The sequence below is a fragment of the Apodemus sylvaticus genome, chromosome 2 (genome assembly GCF_947179515.1).
Source record: "Apodemus sylvaticus chromosome 2, mApoSyl1.1, whole genome shotgun sequence".
In the NCBI taxonomy this organism is placed as follows: domain Eukaryota; kingdom Metazoa; phylum Chordata; class Mammalia; order Rodentia; family Muridae; genus Apodemus; species Apodemus sylvaticus.
In genome coordinates, this window is record NC_067473.1 from 154,379,167 (window position 1) to 154,389,480 (window position 10,314).

The 10,314-nt window shown below is 46.5% G+C and overlaps 1 protein-coding gene and 1 pseudogene across 2 annotated transcripts in view; one reads left to right on the plus strand and one right to left on the minus strand.

The window, feature by feature from the left end:
- Aicda (activation induced cytidine deaminase) overlaps positions 1-9,383 on the plus strand; it is a 9,397-nt gene extending 14 nt beyond the window's left edge. Inside the window, exons 1-5 of one of the 2 annotated variants that reach the window (XM_052174779.1) lie at positions 1-107; positions 5,612-5,759; positions 6,560-6,830; positions 7,433-7,548; positions 7,952-9,383. The exon at positions 1-107 is cut by the window's left edge and continues 14 nt beyond it. In XM_052174779.1, coding sequence (XP_052030739.1) covers positions 100-107; positions 5,612-5,759; positions 6,560-6,830; positions 7,433-7,548; positions 7,952-8,005 — 597 coding nt within the window. In that variant the 5' untranslated portion in view covers positions 1-99 and the 3' untranslated portion in view covers positions 8,006-9,383. The remainder of the gene's footprint in view (positions 108-5,611; positions 5,760-6,559; positions 6,831-7,432; positions 7,549-7,951) is intronic. The other variant, XM_052174780.1, reaches the window with a different exon arrangement.
- LOC127679154 (cytochrome c oxidase subunit 7C, mitochondrial-like) lies at positions 8,792-9,022 on the minus strand (annotated as a pseudogene).
- Positions 9,384-10,314: the final 931 nt, after the last annotated feature.

A 10,314-nucleotide genomic window follows, 5' to 3' on the forward strand; every position in this document is an offset into this window, starting at 1 on the left:
CAGTGCTCTGTCACACGGCACTGAAGCAGCCTTGCTTGAAGCAAGCTTCCTTTGGCCCAAGACTTTGAGGGAGTCAAGAAAGTCACGCTGGAGACCGAAATGGACAGGTAACAACATACGTGTGTGCGCGTGTGCGCGTGTGCGCGTGTGCTCCGGCACTGCTGTCTGCCTGTCTCAGTGGAAGGCTTTGCCTGTCAGTGTGAACATTTCCTGGTCTGCTCATCACCCTCTGCTCAGGTCTTTTGGGCTCTGGACCCAACTCTAACCCCGGGTTCCTCACTTCTCCTGGTTTCTCTCTTCTCTGTGTTGCTAAAGAGATGGGACACCCTGAGATTTGGACAGAGCTGGAGCGGGCCTGTGGCAATAACATCAAGGTCTTAGAGACCCGTGGCACAAAGAGGTCATAGCAACTCCTTACTAAAACCAGTAGTGGTTGTTTTCATAATTATTTGGCAAATATCCAACACCTTGAGACTTGCATGGGGAGTCTTTACTGGAATTATTTAGCTGTAGCAAGGAAATCTGTACTTCTTAAAAATACTAAACATTTGAGATGAATTCCTTGCAACTCATTACAGTGCTGTCTATTGAAGGAGAGAATTTCATTAAAACGGGCAATTTAGTGTTATAGGCTCAACTGTTAGACACTTAGTGACATTTTTACTGCTTAATTCATCTATGCAGAGATTTCTTAGCTTCTCGAAAGCTTTTCGGGCTCTTATATGCAGTTCATGATGAGCCATTATCAGAAATTTCTCTCTCATTTTTCTACATTTATTGCCAGTGTGTGAGTCACTATGCCTAAAACCCACACACTTGAGCTCACTTCCATTTGGCTATGAGGTTTAGAATATGGAGTTCATATAGTTAATGGTAGCATGGGTTCTTTTAAGATTCCAGACCTTTCTTTCTTGTTTTCCTTCTATCTTTTTTATTTCCCTCCTCCCCTCCTCTGTTCTTCCTCTCCCTCCTCCCCCTCCTCCCCTCTGTCCCCCTCCTTCCCTCTGTCCCCCTCCTCCCCCTCAACCCACTCCTACCCCTCCTTCCCCTCCTCCCCCTCCCCCTCCCCTCCTCCCCCTTGGCTTCCTCCTCCCCTCCATCCCCCTCTTCCCTCCCCTCCTCCTTCTGTCTCGCTCTTCCCCCTCCTCCTCACTGTCTCCCCTATTAGGGACCGCATTGAGGACCTTGCCCATGCTAGACAGGTACTCTACCACTGAGTTACATCCTGAACCCTCAAAAAGCAACCAGCCAACCAGACAGACAGACAAACAAACAGGGGCAGGCAGACAGCATCAACTACTGCTGAGTTTATAGTGAATTTTGAAACCAAATCTGAGATGGATGCCCTGATGGAGAAGTGGCTGGGAGAAACGGGTGCACGTGGCAAAGGTCAGGGCAAAGGCAAAGCTGAGATTCAGGGAGAAACAAACAAGAAAGTGGAGCGATGGCACGGACCGGACCGCAGTAAGGGCAGTAAGGGCAGCGGGGGAACTCAAGGCAGCCCTGTTACCCCGCTGGATTATTTTTAACCCTTTGTGTCTGGTTTGCATTGCTGGGGAAGCGGCTAATGTTCTGCCTCAAGGAGCACAGCTGTCTCCGCAGCTGGCGATCTACAGGCCTGAAACATCACCTAGCAAAGTTCTCCCACCGGGAGGGACAACCTGAGGAGACGGAGCTGGAAAGACGCTCCTAGCTAGATCTGAGGGAAGAGCCGGATCCAGGTGCCCAGTCCACAGGTCAGCACTGTGCGGTCCGCCCACCATGGCTGGAATCTAAGACAGAAATGGCCTGTCACATCTTCCTGTGGTTCAGACACAATTCTTCTACTTGTGATACGTCCTTCCTCCTAAACTCCAAGGATAACTTTCCTTCATAATAGTAGCACCCACCCCCAGTACACACTCACTCACACGCACACACGCACACACACACACACACACACTCATATATACTTGCTACGCACGTTACATGGGAAAGTGTTTTCTAGGGCTGTGAGTAGGGCTCGGTGGCAGGCACAGCCCTCACTAGCAGGTACAAGGCTCCAGGTTCAACCCATGAGAAAGATTCTCTACTTTTCCCTTCTAGGTAACACAGAAAGTTTAGTTAAATAGAAAGGGACTTTATTGCTAAGAGATGACATTTAAACTCTTTAAAACTGGCTGGATTCGAGAGATACCTGTGCTTATTATTATAATACACTGAACGATGATGATGATGATGATGTTGATGATGATGTTGATGATGAGTCTCACCACATAGCCTTGGTGGCTTAGAATTCTCCATGTAAACCAGGCTGGCTTCCATTACACAAAAATCCACCTGTCTCTGCACACATACCCCAAGTTCTGGAATTCATGGTGTGCACCACCATGCCCAGCTGCTAAAGGGTTTTATAAGCTAGTGATGACCAGTAGACATGGCGGTGCTATGATAATTATCATGGTAAATTATTATTTAAAAATAAAGCTATGATCATTAGAGGCCAAGGCAGGAGGGTTGTGAGTTTGAGGTCAGCTGCAGTAACGTAAGAGATTTCCAGATCGGCATGGATTCTGCAGCATGACCATGTCCCCAAAACAATCTTGTTTTTCCAAAAGTCAGGGACTGTCACTTGAATTATCATTAAAACGTGCGCTGTGAACTTGTGAACGTGAATTCAGTGATAGAATATGAATATTTATAGTGGTTCTAACCACGGCAGCACCAAAGTGGAACATATCCAAATTTCAGTCAGGACATAAATGAATAAACAAAACATGTTCTGCCCACGCATAGAATACTGCTCAGGAGGGGAAACGAGCCAAGCACGGATACTTGGGTGGATATGAAATTTACTACGTTTAATGAAAGGAGCTACAAAGAAAGGAGAAAGTGTGATTTTTATGAAACTATAGAAAGTTAGAAATAATTTACATTTACAGAGGGCGGTGGTTGCCTGGGTAAGAGGACAAAGAACAGCAAATAGCGACACAGACGCTTTAAGAAGCGTAGAAATGCTGTCTCCGCTGATGGCGCTGGCAGTCCCGGCTGCGGACCTGTCAGCGTTCACCGAGCTGTAGATTTTAAACGAGTGGAGTTTGCTATGTAAATTGTATCTCAACAACAACAAAAGTGAAAATGGTTTCAATTCTCTTGCATCAAAACCGTATTCAAATTCCTAACTAGCTCTTTAAAAAAAAAGAAAAACCACTGCACTTCCACCTATGACCACTGGGTGGCAGTGCTGTGTCTACAAGAGTGACACTTGTTTATCATCCCTTGTATTTCCTGGCTTGTGTTACACTGTCCACAGATTTAACAGGAATTGTAATTTTTTGTTGTTGTTGTTGTTAAGAAACGTGAGGTCTGGGAATATGGCTCTGTGAGAACAGCGCTTGCCATGAAAGCGAAAAGACCTGAGTGTAGCTGCCCAAAAGCAGGCACTTGTAATCCCCGGGTTTCTAAGGCAACATAAGAGGTAGAGAAAGAAGAACACAGGGAAACATATGAGCCAGTTAGCCCACACATGTCCTGTAGCATGTGCTGCCTGTTACCCCCCACCCCCACCCACCCCCACCCACCTCCACCCACCCCTACAACATAAAGATTTTTTTAATTAATTTTTTTAGTTTATATATGTGACTACATTGTAGCTGTCTCAGACACACCAGACAAGAGCATCGGATCCTGTTACAGATGGTTGTGAGCCACCACGTGGTTGCTGGGAATTGAACTCAGGACCTCTGGAAGAGCAGTCAGTGCTCTTAACACTGAACTATGTCTCCAGCCCCCTTAAAATTGTTTTTAAGTGTGTGTATGTATCAATGCAGGTGCCCTCAAAAGCCAGAAGCATTGAATCCCGGTGGAGTTGGAGTGGCAGGTGCTGGGTCTAGAACTCAGGTCTTCTCCAAGAGTACATGCTCTTAACTGCTGAGCCATCTCTCTAGTCCCCATAAAATTTGTATTTTTAAAGAAAGAAAGAGAAAAAACCCTTGGGGGCTGGGGATGTCGCTTCATCAGTAGAGAACGTGCCAGCATGCAGAAAGCCCTGAGTTATGTCCCTAACAAGTGGGTGGAACACATTTGTTATCCCAAGACCCAGAGAGCAGAGGCAGGAGAGTCATCCTTGTCAAATTCCCTACCAGCCTGAGCTGGATGAGATCTTATCTCAAAGCAAACAACAAAAATAAACAAAACCAACAAAACTGACCAAGCAAAATCCAAAAATGAAAACCCAAAGACCTAAGGGCGGGTCCACGGGGGTGGCGGGTGATTTATCAGACAGTTCATCAGGTAAAGGCGCACACTGCCAAACCTGATGTCTTGAGTCCTTCCACAAGCTGCCCTCTGACCTCCACGTGTATGTCTATACACGCATATCATTCACACAACAATAATAAAGGAATCCGATTTTTTTTTAAGACACAGAGGCAACTGTTTCTTACACTTTTGTTCAATGAAGAATAGATAGATACTATGTAGCAATGTGGTAACAAGTCGACTTGACCTCATATGACCCTGTGCTTAGAGAAGGAGGCCGGGTAGGACAGGGCACTCATGGAATATGGCTCTTCAAGGGAGACAGTGACCTTTCTTTCCCGGAGTTCAGTGGCTTCAATATCCTTCTCTCTTCCTTCCTCCACTGTGACTCAAGTGCTGGAATTGGAGTGTGACTTCCGATGTTTTCCTTTGCTTCGTTTTGTGGTACTGAGGGGGTCAGACCTAGAGCCTCATACGTGATAGGCAACTGCTGTACTGCTGAGCTACTCTATTCTTGCTGTGGAGCCCACGCTGGGCACAAACTTACAGCAATTCCCCTGCCCCCAAATGCACAAGCAACCTTACCTAGCCCTTGCCAGGGTTTATAACTTGCTTTTGGAAGAGTTCTGGTTCTGTGTTGGTATTGGAGTAGCAGGGAGACAAGGAGGACAGAAGGTTAAAGGTGTCCAAGGTGATGTCCAAAGCCTTCAGATCTCCCCCATGTTTAAAGTTCTTAGAATGTCAAACTGCCATATTTTTTTCTGAGTCCCAGTAGAACTTACAAACTTATACAATTAATTAAATATGAAAACCAAGGGAGAAGACGTGACCAAAAGGGTTAGAGAGATGGCTGGGCTGGAGAGATGGCTCAGTGGTTAAGAGCACTGACTGCTTTTCCAGAGGACCCGAGTTCAATTCCCAGCCACCATGTAACGGCTCACCATCCTCTGCAACGGGGTCTGACAGCCTCCTTTGACGTGCAGACATGCATGTACACAGCGCAGCCATACCTAACATATATAAATAAACACAGTAATCAAGGATAATTGCCTAGTTTCCTGCTGCAGTGAGGGGGTGGAGAGGACGGGGAAGGGGTGGACTGTGGACGGGGAAGGATAGTGGATTCCAAGTTGAGCATGTCTCAGGCATCCAGAAAAGGAAGCAAGACAATGCTTTCTGGTTTAACCCAAATAATTATAAAATTTCAAAAATCGTGATCTTAGGTCTGGGGATGCAGCTCAGTGGTGAGGCACTCAGCTTACATAGATGTGGCTCTAGGCTCAGCCCTCAGCCACGGCAACAATAATAATTATAGCTGAAGGAAGAACATGGTAAGAGAATCCTTGCCCTGATCTTCCTCTCCTGTTCACAGCCTCCTGATGAAGCAAAAGAAGTTTCTTTACCACTTCAAAAATGTCCGCTGGGCTAAGGGTCGGCATGAGACCTACCTGTGCTATGTGGTGAAGAGGAGAGATAGCGCCACCTCCTTCTCTCTGGACTTCGGCCACCTTCGCAACAAGGTACGAGGGGGGCTGGGAGCTGTTGACACTCAAGCTGTGGATGCCCCTGGCACCTAGGGCTAAGGGGACAAGAGAGTCTCAAAGGGAGAGAAGGAAAAACGGAGACAGAGAAAGAGCTAGCACCTATTTCCCCAAGCTGACCAGTTCTGACAATCCTCCTGCCTCGGTGCTGTGATTGCAGGCATGTGCTACTTTTCGAGTTGACTAATGTCTCCACCAGCTTCTTCGGATCTTTCTACATACTATCCGACCACAATAGACTCAGCCGGAAGGTTGTTACTTAGTCTCACTGGGAACTCTATTGCCACACCTTACTTCAATGTCAGGTATAACCCAAGTTAGAGACTCGAAATCTCTTCAAATAAGCTTTTCCCTCCAGGCAGTGCCCTAACCCTCCTTACAAATTGTCCTGGCGCCACCTAGTGGCCAAGGTGCAGTTTTACAATATGGCATCCAAGCAGGCACTTCGGAAAAGCTGTCCCTGCAGGTTGTGTGACGAATCCTTTGTCCCATAAATCTGCAGCTTTTCTTCTCCCAACAGAGCCAGTGTAATAAAGAGATTTGGCTCCAACAAGAGCTCTCCTTACAAGAAAATTAACTTTATTCTGGAAGTAGTGGTGCACACCTTTAATCCCAGCACTCCAGGGGCAGAGGCAGGAGGATTTCTGAGTTTGAGGCCAGCCTGGTCTTCATAGTGAGTTTCAGGTCAGCCAGGGCGACATCCCCACAAGCATCCCAAGTGGCCTGGGTGGGAAAGCATGCCTGTCACGTCACCAGTGCCCTCTCTGCTCTTTCTCCAGTCGGGCTGCCACGTGGAACTGTTGTTCCTACGCTACATCTCAGACTGGGACCTGGACCCCGGCCGCTGTTACCGCGTCACCTGGTTCACGTCCTGGAGCCCCTGCTACGACTGTGCCCGGCACGTGGCCGAGTTTCTGAGATGGAACCCTAACCTCAGCCTAAGGATTTTCACCGCTCGCCTCTACTTCTGCGAAGACCGCAAGGCTGAGCCCGAGGGGCTGCGGAAGCTGCACCGCGCTGGGGTCCAGATCGGGATCATGACCTTCAAAGGTGAGACTAGCGCACCGGAGAGGGCGATCCGAGCTGCCACTCAGAGTGAGTGTCAGCGGGAAACTGGGGGCGGGGTGCTGTGTAAAGACTCTCAATTCGTCCTCGATATCAAAACTATTACTTTATTTTTTGAGGTAGGGTCTCAGTCCCAGGCTGACCTCCAACTTGCAATTCTCCGGCCTCTGCCTTCTGAGTGGTGGAATTATAAGTAGACATCAATCTCAGAATTTTCAGAATTTGAGAGGTAGAAGCAGGGTTACAGGTGCCATCAATGACAGAACTCTGGTCCAGCACGTGCAAACCCCTGACTGCACCCTTAGCAGCCAAATAATAAATTAACGACTGTGGTGGTGATGGTGGGGGGCGGGGTCAAAGAGATGGTTCCGTGGGGCCACTTGCCTTCGTGACTTAAGTCTGATCCCTGAAACCCCACATGGGGAAGAAGAAATCTCACTAATTGTATTCTGTATGACCTTCTAACTTTCTGACCTTCAGCTGCACACTGTGCTTATGTGCGCATGTGCGCCCCTCTCCCTCGCACACATACTTATTTATTTATTTATTTATTTATTTATTTATTTATTTATTTATTATCTTTTAAGACTATTTTTACTGCTGGAATACATTTGTAGAAAATCGTGAAAGAACTTTCAAAGCCTGGGAAGGGCTGCATGAAAACTCCGTCCGGCTAACCAGACAGCTTCGACGCATCCTTTTGGTAAGACTCTCTCTCTCTCTCTCTCTCTCTCTCTCTCTCTCTCTCTCTCTCTCTCTCTCTCTCTCTCTCTCTCCGGAACCCCTTAGATGTGTATTTGTATTGCGCATTATTTTATATAATGATCACTTCACAGCACTTACAAGCCAGTTTTCTCTTCTGTCTTGGCCCGGGGCAGAGCTCCCACTTAGATCTTTCCCCTAACCTCCTCTTCGCTTGGTCTTCATAGCCTTTTCCTTTTGTTGACCTCGGGTGGGGTTCCTTCCAGGCTAGAATTCTCCCCTTGTTTTTTCTTGATCCACACCCCAAGTTACTTTCCTCGGCAGCCACCCACTTGTTTTAGACGCTTTCCCTCCCCAGGTCAGATTTAAAGCCGTTCTCCATTTATATCTCTCTTTCTCTGCAGCCCTTGTATGAAGTCGACGACTTGAGAGATGCGTTTCGTATTTTGGGACTTTGACAGCAACCTCTTGGAATGCCACGCGTGATAAGATTTCTCTGCTGAAGAGACTGAATAGAAAAACATCCCGTTTTTCTTAAGTACTCACTTTTATAAGTGTGTGTGGGGGATTATATGGCTTTTTTTTAAAAAGCTTCAGCTACTTAGGACCTCCAGAGCGATGATGCAGCCGAGCTTTGTGTGCAACATCGCCATCTGCTGGGGAACAGCAGATCTTCCAGACTTTGGACCCAGACTTCCAGACTTTTCAACAGGATGGAAAAGCACGTGAAGCCGATCACACGGATTGTTAGACCCCCTCTGTTCTTTGATTCATTGAATTCTCGGGGGTATCAGTGACGGATTTTTCTACCCTTTCCCTCTGAGGCTCACTTTCAGGGGTCCGTTTCCGACGAGGTCACGGAAGGTCACGGAGGTTCTATAGGCGATCACTAGCCATTCTCTCAAAAGCATTAATACACAGGCACGTGCCGTATGTTTTCATTGTCCGTCGTGTTTTTCATATTCGTATGTGAGAGGGCTTGGGGTGGGTTTGAAGAACGCATGATCACCTCTGGGTGATTTTAATAAAGGATCGTAAAATGCAGAGGAGGACTACGGAGAAATCACTCTGAAAATGAGTTCCTGCTCCAAGAAGCAAATCCCCCGGAAACACACACTCTTTTTCATTTTTAATGTCATTAGTTTACTGACAATCTTATCTAGAATAAGAGTTCAAAAGTTCAATTCAATTTTCAGATCTCATCCCTTAAGCATCCGTAATTCTGTTAAAGGGATTAAACATCCTTATTTCTTAAGTCACTGGTGCCTTACTCTAAAGAAAGGAGTAGAGCAGCCAGATCCAAAGTATCAGTCATCACAGACAGTAAGCGCCACATGTTTTCCACTAAAAAATTGCAAATTCTTCCCCGGGCTCTCCTCATAGTACCTGAGACGGACCACGGATGTGGTGAACTTCCGGATACTCTGGCCCAGCATGGCGAGGGCGCAGAGATGGACTCCTGCAGAAATGGCCCCATGTCCCCACTCTCCATTCCTTGCGACCTTGGGAACACAGACTTTTAAAGGAACCTGTGAGTTAGAGACACCGCAAACTTCTAGTAATGGACTCCTGGGAGTTGTTTGACTATAGAACGCTCATTTGTTCTCTTTGATGGATGCCGACACAAACAGAATTTTCTAGTTTTTATATGTGTGTGATGCTGCAGATACAAATTGTTAACTGTATAAGAGGGTGGCACAATAGAATTGTATCTGGGCCGGGCGGTGGTGGTACACACCTGTAATCCCAGCACTCTGGGAGGCAGATTTCTGAGTTCGAGGCCAGCCAGGGCTACACAGAGAAACCCTGTCTCGAAAAACAACAACAACAACAAAAAGAATTGTATGTGATGCCCGGAAAAGTAGCCTGCATTCTAGCATTCAGGAGGTTGAGGCAGGAGGACTGGAAAATTGAGGCCAGTCTGGGCTACAAGGTGAGATCCTATGTAAAATTGCATGGCCAGGGATGGAGTTGGATAAATAATAATACTTAGCAAGAAAAAAAATGCGAGACGCAAGACCATAGCAAGGAAATTATGCTTTGCCCAACAAAACGTAGGAAACCAACATAGACCCCCTGTTTGTCCAATTTTATGCCTTTTCGCCCTAACAAGAAGCTTTGCTGATGAGAAAAATATTAGAAAAAATATCCCTGTACAGTTATTACCCAGGCGCCATTATAATGCAATTAAAAGACACACAGGAAATCCTGTACACACAACCGTTATTTATTGTATGTAAGTTGCTGAGGAAGAAGAGAAAGAATAAAGATCACCAATTCCTTCCTGCATCTATCGCTGTTTTATATTTTGCTGGACAGAGTCCTGCGATATTCCTGGCATCATTTCCTCTTCGCAAATATTAAAGTGGGTGCCTGAAGTTTCACAAATCTGAAACTTTAGAGATTGCTATAGCTGCGGGCGTACACTGTGACTTAACTGTGACCACCTAAAGTCGCAACGACATGACACGGCTCCGCAGCTGCGTTCCTGATTTTTAGGAAAAATTTTCCCCTCACAGCAAATTCATCCTGGTTAATTTTAAATCAACTGACTACCTGATTAAAATGTGAAAGTTTTGGAGATGAACCACTGAATAAGATGATGTTGAAAAAGCGTTTATAAATTAAAGTCATATAGATCACAGGGTAAGGTGGCACATATCTTTAGCCCCAGCATTCGGAAGATGGAGGCAGGAGGATCTCTGTGGGTTTGAGCCCAGCCTGATCTAGACAGAGTGCTCCATGGATAGCCAAGACCACACAGAGA